The sequence below is a fragment of the Enoplosus armatus genome, chromosome 15, assembly GCF_043641665.1.
Source record: "Enoplosus armatus isolate fEnoArm2 chromosome 15, fEnoArm2.hap1, whole genome shotgun sequence".
Classification (NCBI taxonomy): domain Eukaryota; kingdom Metazoa; phylum Chordata; class Actinopteri; order Centrarchiformes; family Enoplosidae; genus Enoplosus; species Enoplosus armatus.
In genome coordinates, this window is record NC_092194.1 from 17,257,750 (window position 1) to 17,274,799 (window position 17,050).

The 17,050-nt window shown below is 39.7% G+C and overlaps 2 protein-coding genes across 2 annotated transcripts; one reads left to right on the plus strand and one right to left on the minus strand.

The window, feature by feature from the left end:
• Window positions 1-6,146: 6,146 nt before the first annotated feature.
• Window positions 6,147-12,249, plus strand: LOC139297732 (ensconsin-like). Its single transcript, XM_070920511.1, has 15 exons — window positions 6,147-6,267; window positions 6,961-7,056; window positions 7,233-7,307; window positions 7,435-7,598; window positions 7,710-7,809; window positions 7,988-8,104; window positions 8,332-8,495; window positions 9,122-9,261; window positions 9,359-9,597; window positions 9,678-9,855; window positions 9,934-10,102; window positions 10,215-10,319; window positions 10,471-10,521; window positions 10,665-10,893; window positions 11,343-12,249. Exons 1-15 carry the CDS (start codon window positions 6,147-6,149, stop codon window positions 11,351-11,353), a joined length of 1,959 nt encoding a protein of 652 aa, XP_070776612.1. The 3' UTR covers window positions 11,354-12,249.
• On the minus strand, window positions 12,044-16,302 carry LOC139297735 (uncharacterized). Its single transcript, XM_070920512.1, has 13 exons — window positions 16,101-16,302; window positions 15,800-15,919; window positions 14,964-15,083; window positions 14,707-14,826; window positions 14,339-14,458; window positions 14,000-14,208; window positions 13,877-13,922; window positions 13,668-13,792; window positions 13,330-13,461; window positions 13,098-13,212; window positions 12,830-12,964; window positions 12,599-12,724; window positions 12,044-12,458 (listed from the first exon to the last, which is right to left on the minus strand). Exons 1-13 carry the CDS (start codon window positions 16,300-16,302, stop codon window positions 12,325-12,327), a joined length of 1,704 nt encoding a protein of 567 aa, XP_070776613.1. The 3' UTR covers window positions 12,044-12,324.
• Between the last annotated feature and the right edge of the window lie 748 nt (window positions 16,303-17,050).

Here is a 17,050-nt window from a genome sequence, read left to right on the forward strand (position 1 = left end):
CAAGAGCAACTGGAAAATGCTTAAATTATTAAGAGCATTTAAAACATTCATCCCATATTTATTAAAAACCAAAACAAATGAGTTAGGAAACATATTCCAAAGTGTCACGACAGAATTAAAGTACAGCATGTATGCTCTCATTTTAAGAGGGGTATCTGTGTGCTACCACACCCTGGTTTAGCCTTCAAAAGGGGCATTCAATTATTCAAATCAGCTGACCTTAATACATCAATTAAAGAGGATACATTTCACACGCATTGAGAAAAATAACACACTTAGAATAATTAATCTGCTGTAAGTAATTAGAAAAGTGCCCTTTCCACGGGTGTACAATTTTAATCTAAAAAGTTCATAACTTTTTGATCAAGTGTTCTAATTATTTAGATTCAAAGGTATACACATATGACCTACACGCTGACACACACAAGTGTTTTGTTTGCATTTTTTAAATATCTCTTCTTACATCAGAATTGTGTGTTATAGTCAAAAACAGAAAACAAAGTGGAACACATCGACATGTGCACCGTATATTTTAAACACGTCACAATGTTTGAAACTTCAAAACCAAGAGCTCAGAAAAATAGCGAAACACCCTTATGAGCTGCATGTTGCACAGAAAAAGACTCATGCAGTTTGGAAGAACCACAAAGCATGCAATTAAAGACAAATGCTAGAGACCAAGAATGCAAAGTTCTAAATATTTCTGTGGTATTCAAACAAAAAGAAAATCTGCTCAACAACTTAACAGAAGAGATATCAGTCATCTGAAAGTCCATCCTCAAAGAACTTTCAAGCATTCTGCAAAACATTGAGGCCTAAATGCCAAAGCTTTGCTTGTTACATCTGAACTTTGCTTGACATGATGTTGCAGAGAAAATAATGTGATGTTATAATACATACCATACAAGAAAATGATGCTCTTGTCTTCCTCCTCTGAGTAGCTCCAACAGGTTTCCTGCAAGGGAAACAGCAACTTCTTTTCTTCTGAGATGGAAGCAACACTACATAAACATTTTAGACATTTACTCAGCAGTAGGAATAAGGCTACAAGGTAAAGTTGCACAGAAAAGAATTGGGTTTGTCCAAGTCTGAAGTTGGGCAGGAGTGATGTGATACACCAATGAATAGTGCATGAGTGTTGAACCCGAGACTGGTAACTATAACTAGGGCCTGCTGAGAGACGTCACTGTAAGCAGAGTCTGCCAATCCACACAGGCTGTGCACAAAACAAAATATTTTTTTCCTTAATCTTAAATCATCCTTTAAGATGGTCGCTGAAAAGCCAACCAGCAACTTTTACATAAAAGCCAAGAGGCCATCAAATGAATCCAACTGATTGTGATTGTATAACGATTCTGCAAAGCCTCATGCTAACTAAAGTAATGAATAGTCACAAAGTACAAGATGTTGCCTTTGTGCCTTTCAGAAATACTAAAAACACACCCATTAAAGTCCTTGTTATATTCAAAGAGTTTGGCACTGTGTGTCCATTTTTAATCGTAATATAAAAACATTACTTAAAAGTACAGGAAAAGCTTGAAAATGCATGAGCATGAGGTTATCAATATTTTGCCATGTCACTAGTGATAGAATTTCATGGAAGTAAACAAAATGTCAGCCCAGACTAGTTGGAAGAATGCTCCCTTTTAATCTTTAATAGGGTGCTGCTCCAAATTGGGTCTTGGTGCAGACACACTGTCTTGTGTCATGGAATCACAAAATGGTGTCAAGTCCAATTTGAAATGCCTTTTGTTCTGGTTTAAGTCTTAAGGTTTAAAAACTGACTTCAATTTTGAATCACAAAAGTGCTGTTGATACATTTTTGCATAACGCTATTTACTTGAATAAATAAGGATCAAGAAAGGAAAACGTGGTAATTTCCCACAAACTGAAAACAAGCTGTGTTAAAAGCACTGATTATGTTGCATAATTTTGTTGAGTTGAGGCATGCTTTAGCAACTTCTATTCAATGCAACTTCTATTGAATGCCAAAGTACAACTCATCATCTCATCAATTACACATACAGCCAGTCTGTAAGCCATACGTCAAAGTCTAAAGTTGCTGGTATCCGATGAAACAAGGCTCTAAATTATTTAAGCGCTCCAGTCAGTGTTGCATGTGGTATCCTCATTATGTGGAGGTATCACTGTTCACAACAAAAGAAATAGATTTTGCATAGAAGGAATAACAGGGAAACATGTTATCCTTTTTATTACATTGGGAAACTATCTTAAACTTTAAACTTTACCCACTTAAGGAAATGATAGCGTTCTACGTTCAAGGATTCTAATATAAACCAATATTTAGAAGATGCGTATCAAACTAAACATCATGCTTAACTTTATGCAAGTACTTTCTTACTTTCTCTACCTAAAACTGTAACGAATGCATCCTTTTCCTGCCTGCTCAGCTGGAAGTGTGTGATACTCTCAGCGACACCAACCTGACCACACTGTTGAGGGATTCTGCCCTTAATTACATGATTCAATACCGGCTACAAGGGGTTGAGGAGATGTCGTAGTTCCTCCAGGAAGGCCGGTAACCATGTCACCAATCGTGCAAAGTTACCAGTTGACCCTGTTGTCTAATATACTAACCTCATTCTCTGATGGGTGTTGTCATCATACGCAACTTTAAACACTTTGAAGTTGACATCAGCCACCAAACCAAGGTGCCATGGTTGACTCTTCTGGTCTGATAAAGAACATAAAGTATTTAATTTGATAACAAAAACACAATTATGTGCAACCTCACTTTGCTTTATCAGAGAATCTTTCAGTAGAGATGAGCGGTCTCAGATGCAAGATATCAGCTAAAAAACAAAAAACATCTGATATCTATGCAATATAAAAGAGAGTTATTAACTGTATTTTGGGTGAATATTTAGGTAACACTAATGAATATGCATGAGCAAGCACCCAAGCCTTTAAATTGACACCTTTGACAATGTCGTCTAGGGTGAACCACAGAATGACTTGATACCAACCATGCAATCTTATCCCATGTAGGTCCAGTGTCCAAAAGCCCTTTTTTGGCTGTTGGTTGTAGGTGGGTTATCACCATCTTGTTTGTGCTCCAGTGACTCTGTGGGCACACCACCTGACCATGGTGTAGTGTATCCTTATGACACATTTCAGACTCTTGGATGGGGGGAGTTTGGCAAGCTTCATCAGTGAAACACAGCCAGAGGGCATTGTTATTGTTGGTGTCAGGGGGGGCATTGCACTAGGCAGCAAGCACGTAGGGCCCAGGTGGATTTGACCTCAGGTGACCTCAGGAACTTACTTAATTGTGTGGTTTGAAATGTCTTCTATATCAACCAACCTGAGAATCCTATGTTACTTAAATGGACCAAAAGGTTCAGCATATTTGTGGAGCAACTCTGCCTCTGCCTCTCTGCTCTGTCTTCTCCTTCAGGAGCCTGCAGTCAGGGAGGGTTGTTACCCTAATTTAGTGGCACCTGTTTAGGCCTCCTCCAAGGCTATAAATGCCAGCTCCTTTTCATCGTCTCTCTCTCCTGAGCTCCACACTTATAGGTTTTGGTTTGGTTTGGACATTTTGCTGCCTTCAACATGAATACATACTCTTCACTGATTTACAACTACTCCCCACAACCATCTTTTGTAAATAGTTATATTTATTTCTAATAAAACACTTAGTTGGCACTTTAACTTGGCTCATCTCCCCTTCTTGTCACATGCAATGTGCTGGTTTGTGACACTTTCTCCAATGGCACATCACAAGCCTTCCTTAGACAGTGTATATTCAGTAACCTGGACATACTCTGTCTTCCATCCAATGCCATCATAATGAACATGGTTGAGACAGCTTCTAGCAAAAATACAGTGTGTATTAATGAATGGAAGCACCACCTTGTGGCCAAAGAGGTGTCATTGCTGTAGGTATCAGTCAATGGTAGCTGAAAAGCAGTTTGAGTTGAACAGGTGAAATAAAAGTACAAAATGTAGACAGGTGCAAAGGTACATGTTTTCTTTAAAGTAAGCTAGCTCTACAGCCTGCTAACATGCTAGCTATGACTGCCACTGATGCTAAAGTAACTTCTCCGGTTCCATATTTATATTATTTAATGCCATAATTTTGCCTCAAACTTGTACTGAAGTTGCTTATGTTTTTTCCGATAGTCTTAGAAAACGATTTTGACTCTAGCAAAATCTGGTGCCAACGTTGCGTTAATGTTTACCAAGATAAACCTTACCTTATGTAGCCTAGCAGTTAGCTTAACTAGTTAGCTAGCGTTAGCTAGCTGATATTAATCTCATTTGACGTGTGTCCCACGCGCATACATTAACGTAGCATCACGGAAAAACACATTCACGTTAAAGCTACTGTTGTGGCTATCGATAACAAGCTAACTTTGGATTTATAGAAACCTTTACTGTCATACATTACGGGTTCGCTTGTTTTAATTAATGACATTTTATTTTACAGACAGCAGCATCACAACAGACAGGATGGCTGGCGATGAACCGTTGCCCAAAAAGGTCAGAGGTGACGGGTCAGACTTAAAATGATTAAGTATTAAGTATATTATAATATTTATAAGTAAATCGTAAGGCACTGTGGTACACGGAATCTTAAAGGTAGAGTGTACGAGAGGCAGCATGCATGTAGACAACAAGTTACCATAGTCCTAAACTCCCACTTTAAAAACTAGCCTGTACAGGTATTTTTTCCTGGCTAACATGTTTAAACAAGCATTATTTCATATGATATATTATAATTTCATGTTATTATCATATGATGATACTGTTTCAATTGAGTTCCTATTTAGTGTGTAGAGAATTGTGTTACCTGTTGATTGGGAACGAGTATGGAAGATTTTTTTGGTCCACCATAGTCCTTCCCAATGCTATTAATGAATATACAAAATAAAATAGGAGCTAAAATGGGGGGACACCCTTGGAATCAATAAAAAGTCTGACCATCTGTAAAAACACAAAATTGTATGCACTCTGTAAAATTAACAGATTTTATTTGACAATTTCATTTTTAAAAAAAACACCAGCTTTGCCAGGACAGTAAGTGCTTACAGAAAAAGAAAATTCCAAAGGCTTATTTCCATCGTGGTCCAGAAATATCCTGAACCATTTTATAGCTGTTCCAATATCACTTAATCTATTTAACAATAGCTCATGGTCTATGTAAACTTGACTGATTTTCAGTTATTAAGACATATAATAGTTTATGTAAATGACTGAACCTTTTTGTTAAGTACAAGTAATGTTAAGTGTATCATACTGTTGGTTGGCTATTTTAGTCAAAATAGGGTACAATTTAATGTGGCTGACATCAGATAAGTCAAAATAAAATAACATTTTTGAATCACTTCAATTTGATGTTTTTTTTTGCTCATTTGGCCTTGAATAAAAACATCAAATTTGGGTAAAGAAACGTCAATTTATGTGTCTGTAGATGAAGGAATTTAAAGGCAAGGCTGACTTCAGCTTGCTCTTTAGAAATAAATACCTCCATCTAGTGGTCATACCATTTCACTCATCAAGGAGGGGTCATGGGTAAAAAAAAAAAACTCAAATGTTTTCCCTCATCTACTGAGGACATCAGAGAGGGTTAATGTCCATGCAATATATGTCAATGAATATTATACCACCGTTGTCATGGTAATTATTCATGAGGACAGGCTCTCAGCTTCCATTTTTTTTTCTGTCTCCAGGAAACGCTGCATCCCTTTGGCCACTTCCATCTAGCAAGCAGGCAGTGTGGTGGGGGAATTAAAGTGACACAGCTATATTATCTGAAAGTAAAGCAGAGCAGCTCACAAGGGTGAGGGGGAGTTGCCTTTTTATAGACGAGACTCACTGAGGATCAGGATCTCTCCAGACTTCCATAACCTTTATGGAGGCAGGAGTAAATTTCCTGTGTGGATAATCTTGCTTTAATTCATCTCTAACCCACCGGACAGGGGTATAACTGGATGCTTTGTTTTTGTGCTTTTCTCTCTATTGGTTTGTAAGGCACAGATGGACAAGCAGCTGATGCAGAGGGCAGCTCCTTGCACAGCGCACAAGCGAGGACCCGAAGGCATCTTGAAATAGAAATTCAAAAGAGGAGGAGGAGGAGGAGGAGGAGGAGAGAAAGGAGGGGGGTTTTGAGTGAGAGCACTGGTATGCCAGGCTCAAAACCTAGCATGGCTGTGCAGAAGAAACAGAGTGCCATCCCTCCATCGCAGGGACCACTTTCTACACGTACCATCGAGGCCCAGAGGAAGGGGAATGGAAGAACAGGAGGTGAGAAGGGGTTTATCTGTGCTCTTGTTTAAGTAGGATTTGTATGGTGTGTGATCAAAACAAGCCTTTTCCTGAAGCAAAGCCTGTAGATCACAAACACAGGATCATCTGATCATTTTGATGACGCATGAATATAATATATAGATTACACATTCCTTTTGAGAAATCATTTGTCATTTTTTAATTGAGCATGGCTGCCATAAACATGAGGAAATCGTGGGGAATCTGTGTGTCTGTGGACACATAATCCACATAATATATAGAATAATAAGCATCATGATATTGTTTAACCCTGAAGAAATACTGTAGATCCATGTGACCCCCCCCCCCCACTTATGTATGTTCCAAGTGATCATCTGTTTCATTGCCTGTTTCAGTCATCTTCATGAGGAGTGGTCAGGTGCTTGCATGTTCTGTTCGCTTTTTATGCGCAGGCAGTTTATAATGGCTCTTTTATTTGCAGCTGACCCTAAGGCCATCCCAGTCCACAATAGCCACTATTGGGGACAGATTTTTCATGCCCTGTAATCTGTAGTACTAAAAGATTCATTTAGGGGAAGACTCTTATGTATGTTTACAGATGGTAGAAAATCTATAAAATATTGAGTGTCAGATTATAAAAAAATAATACCCGGTCCGAAGTATTGCTTTATTTTTACAGAATAACATGCTGTTTTTTTCCCCTCACCCTAGACAACATCAAACCAAATTCACAGGCAAAGAAAACAGCCTGTTCTCTCAACAAGTCTGTCCAAATCTGCAACACAGTCACTCCACGGGCCACTGCAGGTTTGATACCGCTCTCACATTCACTTGTTTATCAGGCAGCTGTCATATTGTTAGGATATTAGATGATGACTTCCTCTTACAGGTTGCCTTGCCTTGTTTAATACATCTAATAGTGTTACTTTATGTGATTTATGGCATCTAACCAGTGACTACAAAGTATTATTTTGGCGTTCTAGTTGCTAATGGACTAAATGTTGATGAGAGGCTGAAAGCGGCACGGGAAAGAAGAGAAGAGTACCAGAAGTTAATTGGTATGTGAGCTCCTATGGTGGTAGAATTCACACAACACTGTGAATGCATTGTCCTCAATTTCTAATACAAATTAACATACATAAGTGGTTAATCTATTTATACCAGTTCACTTTTTTTATCCCCCAGCCTCTCGGGAACTGAGCAGGTTGGAGCGGGAGCAGCGAGCCAGGCAATACTATGAACAACAACTGCAGCAGCGCAAGAAGAAGCTCCTGGAGCAGAGGCTCAAAGAGGAGAGGAGGCGTGTTGCTGTGGAGGAGAAGCGCAAGCAGAGACTGAAAGAGGAGAAAGTGAGTTTTGATGGTGGAAATGAAAAAAGTTTTTTATTTTTAGTGAGGCCGATGCTTTCACAGCTCTGGAGTGAGTAACATCAACACTGAAGCTTGTTTTCCTGAATTAAGGAGCGATATGAATCTGCAGTGCGTAGGACGCTGGAGAAGAGCCAAAGGGCCCAACAGAGCCTCAGTCAGAACTCAAGAGGAAGGAAGCTCACCAAGAACGGTAAGTATAGATGAGAGACTTTCTGTTTTTCACTCTCTTTTAACATGATCTTTCTAAACTTGTCAGAGAACCATACTTAACAGTATCTATTCCCTGTGTAACATATCTTAACACAACAAATCCTTCCTTATCTTTTGTTTTTGCTGCACTAAAAACTTAACACTGATCAATATGCTAGTTTCACGTCGCTTGCCACTGACAACATGGGAGAAGAACTTGGTCAGTCGCCTCCTTACCCCCACATGCTCTTATCTGGCCAGGAGCAAGAGTGCTGGTTGTCAGTCAGGAGAAGAAGGTACTCTCCCCCATGTTAACAGAATGTTCCCATTTACTTTAATATTATGGCAATGCAATAATAATGGTTTGTAGATACTAATAGAACTAATCTTTCAAGGTTTTTGATTACTAACGCTGCTTATTTTCCTTTCTGTTTACGCACTGCTTCACATTTCCATCACTGTTTCTACCATTTTCCATATTCCCTTTAATTTCCCATAATTATGGCACAAATCACTGGCTCAGTTGTCCATGTTTGTCGCCGTGCAGTTTCATTCCACTCCATGAATACCACCAACACCACCACCACCCCTCACAAGCCCCAACACCACTCTGGCTCAGTCCACCACAGGCCATCTGCCTCGCCCAGTCCCAGCAACAGCCAGCCTAGAAGCATCAATGTGGCACAGGTAATTCTATCTTGTTTGATCAATCATACATGCTGTGTTGCTTGAATGAATTTGCAATCACCACAGATAGTGTGGTAAGAACTGGAGAAGAAGAAGATGTCCTCAAATGGTGCTTTATAAACTACCACACACATAATATGCGAGACGCACTGTATTAGAGTTCAGATCAATATCTGTGAAGTGTGGTTTAACCTCATGGACAATCTGTCTACAAATGTCTCTAAAAACAAGGAATTCAGGATGGAATTATTGGAATGGAGATTAAATATATCCTGCCAATGAGGAGACCCACTGACTGCTATAGAGCATGAAGCTGGAAAACAGGATACAACAGTAATTGGTGTGCTTATCTGATTGGCCAAGGCTTTACTTGGTACTTAATGCTACATGGCACAGAAATGAACCTACTGAGACAGGCTATTTTTGTTTGTCCACAAAGAGGCACTCAAGGATCATTTAGAGGCAGCTAAATAATAGTGAATATATCAATTCATATTTTTAGGATCACACAGCTATCTCTATTTTTCTTTACTTTTTCAGTCAGATTTTTGGACTGAAAAAGCAGAAATATGATGCATAAATGAAATCTATTCTATATTACCATATTTTTCTTCTTTTTGGTTTAGATCAAAGCGATAAAACAACAAAACACTAATAAGAAGAACTCAAACAACAGTGGCTCAAATACTAGATCACCTGCCGTCAAGGCCAGTGTGAAACCAGCCACAGTTACACAAAGCAGAACAGCCTCCCCCTCACCTGAACGGTAGGTGTTTGTGACCAAAAACATCCGCAGTACATTCATGACATAGTAACAGTAATCTGAACAAAGTGGGACATCTGCTCTCTTCTGGATCTTAAAGGACCCCCCGAAGATCAATCAGCAGACATTCAACCCCGCTGCAGCTCGAGCTCCCATCGGTCCCTGAGGAAGATGCCGCCGTTTGTATTTCTGCCCTCTCTCCTGGGAACTCAAGGCCTGTCAGGACATCAGCTGAAGGTCAGCAGGAGAAACAGAGGGATGAAAATCCACCAGAGACTCCACGTTCGAACCTGCCCGACGAAAAGACAAAAGCTATAACCAGAACAGCAGGAGATGGAAGTAAGCTAGAGAAATGCTTAAAACACAAAGTGGTATTTAATGTATTTCAGATATATATTTAAGTTGATAATTCTATTCAGGACCTCCCCAAACGCCTCCTCATCCAGCTCCACTGCCTCCTGAAGTCACGTGCAGGCCTTCAGCTGGGACTACAGACCCGGGGGAGGCCTCACGTCTCCTGGCTGAAAAGAGGAGAGAGGCCCGACTACAACGGGAGAGAGAGGAGCAGGAGCGCCTGCAAAGAGAGGAGGCTGAAAGGTAAAAAGCACGTCCACCTACGAGACAGACACCCTGCAGTAGCAGATCATTAAGACTGTCAATTTATGATATGTCCAGGCGGAGTCGGGAGGAGCTGGAGCGCAGGAGGGCAGAGGAGCGAGCACGACAGCAGGCCGAGGCTCAACGTCTCATTGAGGAGAAGAGGAGAAGGGAGGAAGAGGAGCAGAGACGAGCTGAGGAAGAAAGAGCTCAGGCGATGAAGGAAGCCGCCCTTCTGCAGAAACAGGTGGGAAATGCAAACATTCATCAGTGCATGAGTGAATGAAAGGAACGACTAATTTATTTTTATTGGACAATCACAAGGTTTTCCCTGTTTTTGTGTTTTTTTTCTAATATAGAGAGAGGAGGAACAAGCCAAAGAGAGGGCAAAAGCAGAGCAGATGAAACAAGAGCGAGAAATCCTCGCACAGAAAGAAGAGGCAGCGCGCCAAGAACGAAAAAAAGTGACAAGTTTGAAAATGTTTGATGTTAGATTACCATATCTGTACACGACTATCTGTGTACATCAAAACAGTTCTGTCTTATTTAAATGACTGAATGCTTTCACAAAGCCTACTATGGCAGTGTTTTAATGAAAGCTGTTTTCTTTTCCAGCGACTTGAGGAGATCATGCGGAGAACCAGAAGGACAGATTCTCCAGATAAGGTGATTTTTTTTTACTGTTCAGTTTTTGGAAAGTTCATCGCCCCTGGGCTCTTATGACGCACAACCAGTATTCACTAAAAACTAAGCAGCTCCACTTCTAAAAGCCAAACAGTTTGTCCTTGACTAAATACTTTTTAACACAGAAAGCTGTACCAGTGAGGACCTTGCCAAATGCAGCCCAACCAAAGGAAAACACAGAGCCTGTGCACAATGGCACAATAGAAGATGCTGTCAAGCTACCAGTGGGGACAAAGACCTCACAGCTGGGGCTGAACAATGAGGGGGACATGGTACCTGTTGTGGCCTTCAAAGAACGCAGATCTCTCAGGACTCTTACAGGCCTGGAAGAAATCCAGACCCACCAACGAGCAGGTGAGACGCGAGCAGCAGATCACTTGAGAACACTTGTCCTCGGGGTTAACACTAAGCACCAGCCAGATTCTGATAACTTTTGGCCCTGACTAGTGACTTTTTTAGAAGTAAGGCATCTTGTGGGCCTGGATCATTACTGACATGCTCCATCGTCCATCACGGTTGTTCCCAATTAGGCATGGCATTGTCTACAGACCACATAATTAGGATCACACATTCATCTTGAACGGTGATCTGTGCAGGCAGGGTGTCTTGCATCATGGAAACTATATATAAAATCATATACAAAAAACAACAAGTAAAGGAGAGGCTTTTTGCACTCTTTTCCTGTACATACAGTATCCATTAATGAAAATTGTAAAAATGCATCACAAATGCTCTACTTATCTCTTAAGCTGCTCTGAAAAGTTTTATTTTATATCTTTTTTCGTCTCCCTGTTCTTCTTCAGAGGTCATCTGAGAACCTGCAAAGTGGGCAGACCTTCGAAGCCTTTGTTGGAGAGCTGTGATTTCTCTGAAACACAGGAATTACTGCAGTAAAGCCATTTTGCTGCCCTTCAGCACCTTGAAAGAGCATGTAAAATTACAGCCTTGCCTCTCACTGAGGACGTCAGCATTTGGTCACTTTTCTGTGTGTAACTAGTGGCACAAATATTGGGCAAGTTAATTATTCATTTCTTCAGTACAGCAGGTTTCTGAACTAATAATGACTATCCAAAAACAGTAGATGTAGACAGTGGTAATGATAGTCTGCTGGATAGAGTTGCCTCTGTGAAATAGGAATAGCCATTCTAACAATCACAACATGTTAGCCATATGCTTTTTGCTTATTCCTGATATTTCTTGCTATCTAAGCACTTTTCCTCCCTCAGTTTTGTCACTGTGGAATTAGAATAGCTCGAGTGGCGCTAAGAGTTTAGGCTGTTGGTGAAAATTCACCTCCTACATAAATTCCTATCTTACTGTTTGATTTTGTGAAGTATAGCAATCACATATTTCAAAGCTGCTAAGGAACTTAGTTTCCAAAGACTTTGCTTCAGTTTTGCGAGTGTTGTTTTAGAGAATACAATGCACAAAGCGTTTATTGCACTGACAGTTGCTTTGTTTGACATTGCGCAATCACTTTACAAAGCAAAGTTTGAGGTGTAGAGGTTAAGTGAGTTTATTATAATAAAAGCATATAAAAACAAATGTATCTTACAGTTTAAGTATTGCTTATAACTATCACTTGTCAACCTGTTAAAAAGAAATATATGCCACATTTAATTAAAGTTGATACTATGCCGCATCTCTGCCTCGTTTTTCACGTAATTTGTTGACGGTAAACATAAAAACTCTGATGTAAAATAAACACATTAAAACACCAAATAAAAACTCTGCTTGTCCATACAATGCATGAATATAAAGAAGAAAGTATTTGTACTAAGTAAGTCACGGGTTAACAGAAGACGGAGAAAGGGGCTCAATCATTTGCAGCAGTCGTCTGGTTTCCTCCGTCTGCGCATGCACCTTCCAGAGCTGAAGCTCCAACTCACTGTCAGCCAACAGAGATGAAAAGTCTTCATCTGCAGAGGAAGACACCACTGCTGAATTACAGTGCCTGGTCATTTTAAATTTGCTTAGGGATAATCTACTATGATAAAACAATTTAAATGACTGCAGTAACCTCAGTTGCTAAATACGTAGGTGTACAACAAATACAAACCTTTCTTGAGGTTGAATATTGTAGCTATGCCAAGCTGCTGTAACTTAACATCTTTGTTTTTGAGAAATGCCAACAGGTACTTCAACATGGTAACATAGTGAGGTTTTAGCAGCTGGACCACCTCCCCTAGGTGAATAGAGTGAAAACATGCAGAATATTTTATATGCATAATATAAAACTAAATTGATTATTTCATGTTTGTTTATCAGTAGTACTTGCACATAACATTACCAGTCATTTCTAGTTTGCTGATGATGGCCGCACTGTTGTATGACAACTGAGGACTTTGTGTTTGTCCCAATGACTTCACTAGTCTTGAAACTTGTTCTGATGTTATTGTCACCGACAAGTTAGACTTAAGTTGATCTGAAATAATGACACAATTTGAAGGATTCTGAAAATGATTTGTGTAAAAAGAGACCTTGATATTTGAGTTATATTCCACAACAAATGTTCAAAACCGAACAGACAAATACTAACTTATGTCCAGGTCACTCACCCCAGGCCATCAGGTGATGTAAGTGTGACATCACATGCAGCAAGGTCTCATCTGACAGGGTGGGAGACAGAAGGGCCCGGAGGAGTCCTGATAAACACAGACTTTCCATCACAGCCTAGATAATGATGGGATTCAACATGACTTCGTCAATCTCAGGCACCATCCACAAACAAATCATGTATTTTTACTGTAGACTTGTGACATGAAATCATTACTTGTAGCCTTGGCGTACCTGCTGACCCATGCAGGAGCTACACAGGTCAGTGATTATCTTGCAGCTGTGTGTGATTACAACAGAGCTCGATCTGTGGCGATGAAGCAGCTGACCGATTTCATCCAACAGTCCTTCACTCACCAGGACGTCCTGGAATCAAACCATGGAAATATTATAAATTTTGTGAATTAAACAGAATAGTTGCCTCATATGTGGAGTCACTTTTTTTGACATCCAGATTCTAGTAGTTCAAGGAAAGGAAAAATAATGTCCCAATAGATGAATACACAGCTGTAACACACCACAGAGATACCAACTTCATCATTATTATAATCCTGCTGTGTAGGGAATCGTACATTGTTTGGTGGGTGTGCCGACAGTGTAGACAGTAGTGTTATGGCTGACTCAGGAGAAGAGGTTTTCAGCAGGGCCTTCAGAGGAAACACACAGTCGAGATCCATCAGCTGCTCCTGGATCAGAACTACACCAAAAAAAAGACCAAAAAAAGCATCTGCTTTGGGTATGGTGTCAATGGTGACTGTAAGGCTTCATTGTTAATAATTACCATCCTTTGAGAGAGCTTCAAGGCATCTGCATGCCTGGGTTGAATTCTGAAAGAGAAATAAAAAATGTTTTTATCAAACATGGTTGCTTATTTATGTTATCAGCCACTAAAGTTCACAATTACCTTCTGCACAGAGGAAGACATGAGAGTCAGGAGAGACTTTAACAAAAAATGACCCCCAATGCTGAGCAACTTAGGGTGGTGCTCCTGAACAGCAGCGATGTTGCACAGAGCGGTGCAGCTGTAAAACTGAACCTCTGAGTCTGAGGACTGCAGCAGAAGCACCAAGACAGGAATGGCTCCTGCTCGACATAACATCCTTATTGACCAATCTGGGGGGAAAAAATAGTTTTACGTTATCTTAATAAGAAGTAACCCTGGAAAGAACATGAACACAGCAGCTTCTGGTAAAATCTGAAAAAAATATGTGAACATTGAAAGACTGAAAGGAAACGATCCCACCTGACTGTGTGAGGTGTAACAGAGCCCACGTTGCGTTCTGTTGCACCTGTCGGTCGTAGGATTTTGCTAAAGCCAACAGTGGTATGATCCCATCCACCGTGATAGCTTCCCTGTTTGATTCTGTATGAAAAGAAAGAAAATCCCCCACTTATATGCTCAGCTGATCTAGACAGAATTACAATGTTATGTCGTCTCTCAACAGTTTGGGCCTGCCAAGCAGCCAATAACTGGTCAAATGAGTGAAACACAAATGCAAATTATTTACAGGTATGAGAATGATTTATCAATAATAATAACAATAATAATAATAATAATAATAATGATAATAAGACTTGAAGCAAGACAGAGTCCTCCCTGTCTGTACAAACCTGAGGAGGCCAGCATGGTGACGCAGGCACATGAGTGACACTGAGCGGTCGCATCACCAGACTGCAACAGCTCCAGCATGGGCACCAGCATCCCCATTTCAATCACTAACTCTTTGCACACTGAAATCAGATTTCATGGACAGTAATTATCTAGTGGAAGCTGCAATACATTATTGGTTTAAACACAGAGGAGGGGTAAATGATAATGAAATAACAAAAGAAAATACTTTAAATACCTTGTGATTCTCATCGCTTACCATTATTCTTTACTAGCAGATTGACCAAGGAGAGAGAGATAGTCTTTTGTACGTCGAGGTCAGTTGATAAAAGTAAGACCATGACTGGCTCCATGAAGGCATCTGGTAAGGGAGATTTCACTGTAACACACAATTACAAAGAGCAAAAAAGAATAAAATAAATAATAAAGAAAAGACAAAAAAATGTTATTGTGGCTGAATTTGAATTGAATTTTATGATTCAGTTACATTTCTTGACGCCTAAAGTATTTGGGTATCTAAACTAGCAGTCGGTCTCACTAGATGAAGCCAAAAGTTAGTTACTAACTTGAAATATTCGACTGATAGTTGGTCTTAAATTCAAGTCCCACCTTTGTTCTATCAACATCAACCAAGTAAACGCAGGAATCTATCAACTGCCATTTTTATGCAAAATACAATCAAACTGGTCTCACATTTGCATATTGCTGGACATAACCTGTAATTGGCTTATCAATACAATGATCTGACCAAAGAGAAAACCGAACTACAAGCAATACAGTCACTTTATATGAGCCACTGCTCCTGCCGATATCATGCGGTGGGAATCCAAAATAAAATACATTTACTTTGTCTTCATAATGACACAAGAGTCCACACATGCTGGGAATTAAATACCTGCCAACCCTGGAAAAATACAGTTGAACATTTGCATGATACTGGTCATACCCGTTAGGGAGCTTATCTCTTCAGTGAGTGATATGAGAAACCTGAAGTGCAAACAACGGTCTCATTTTATGTGCCACTGATCTGCAAGTCATTGCTATCATGAAGATTGTCAGAAGTCACATAAAAATCTGTTTGATTTCTTTACTCACGATGATGACTGACATGTAAATAATACATTGCTGCAGTCATTTGTAGATCCGTATTTTCTGAGGTTGCAAGTCTGTTCAGTCCTCGTAGACTTTCCTGATTAAGTAGCTGAGTTTCATCATCTAAGAGAAGAAACAGATCAGTTTGTTTTCTTTAGTTACAAAGACCCTGTTGATGTAACTACAGAACTGTATAATCTGGGTAAACTTTGTATTTCAAATAAAGAAAATCCGTATGTGTGTTTCCCCCGTCCACAGAAATGCTATGTTCAACAAAGATGAATGAACAGGTACATGTTCCTACCATACAGAAGGTGTACTGAGGGCCACTCTCGAGTCGTCCTCCTCAGGAAACTCCTCTCAGTTGTTTTCCTGAAGCAGGTGCACTGAGAGAGTTCTCTAAAAACGTCCCTTATCTTTTGCTCAAACTCTCTGCAAACTTTCCTCAAATGAGCAGTAAATTCTTTGAGCAGTCGACAGCAATTTGCACAAAAGCCAGAAGCCATGACTACATTTCCAGTGGAGAGATACGGCACCTGCCTGTTTTACACAACCCGCACATAGACACGCCCACTGCAACGTCACGTGACTGTAAGGTAAATTACATTTCATTGTTGCAGAACATTACATTGTACAGACCTTTTATACAACTCTTATTAAGAAGCATACGTCCTGAATTCGTGTTTTAAAATTAAATTAAAGGTATCCTTTTATTAGCAGCAAAATCCGGCCCCTTTTTAAGTGTTCAATTATAAATTCATAAGGTGTTAACAGTATTTAAATGCAGTAGGTGGCTCAGGTGGAGCTGATCACTTCATGTTGGTTAGTTTTACACTACAACACTGCATTTTATCTCATGTTTTGTTTGTAAAATATTTATCCGATTATTAGCTTAATTATATATTTATATATTCTTTGTCTTGATTTAGTCATGTTTGCTCTTTCTTTGTTTGCATGGCTTACAGCCTCTTCTATATTATGCATACTTGTATTGTATTTGCATTTTCTCACTCTTGGGGACAGTTTTCTGTGTTGTTATTGTAAAATAAATCAACAAAATAGTGTTCAAGAAGTATTAGTTTTTCTGCTGCTGCGTCATCGTGCGTCATGTAATAGTAGAAAGTAAACGCTGGACAACATGAAAACGTAGTGTCTCAAAACTGCATTTACGGTAAATGCATTTAACTACTTTGTTACTTCTTTTTATGATGTTATTTCCATCGTTATTGCTTGTGAGACAGCTACGTAGCTGCG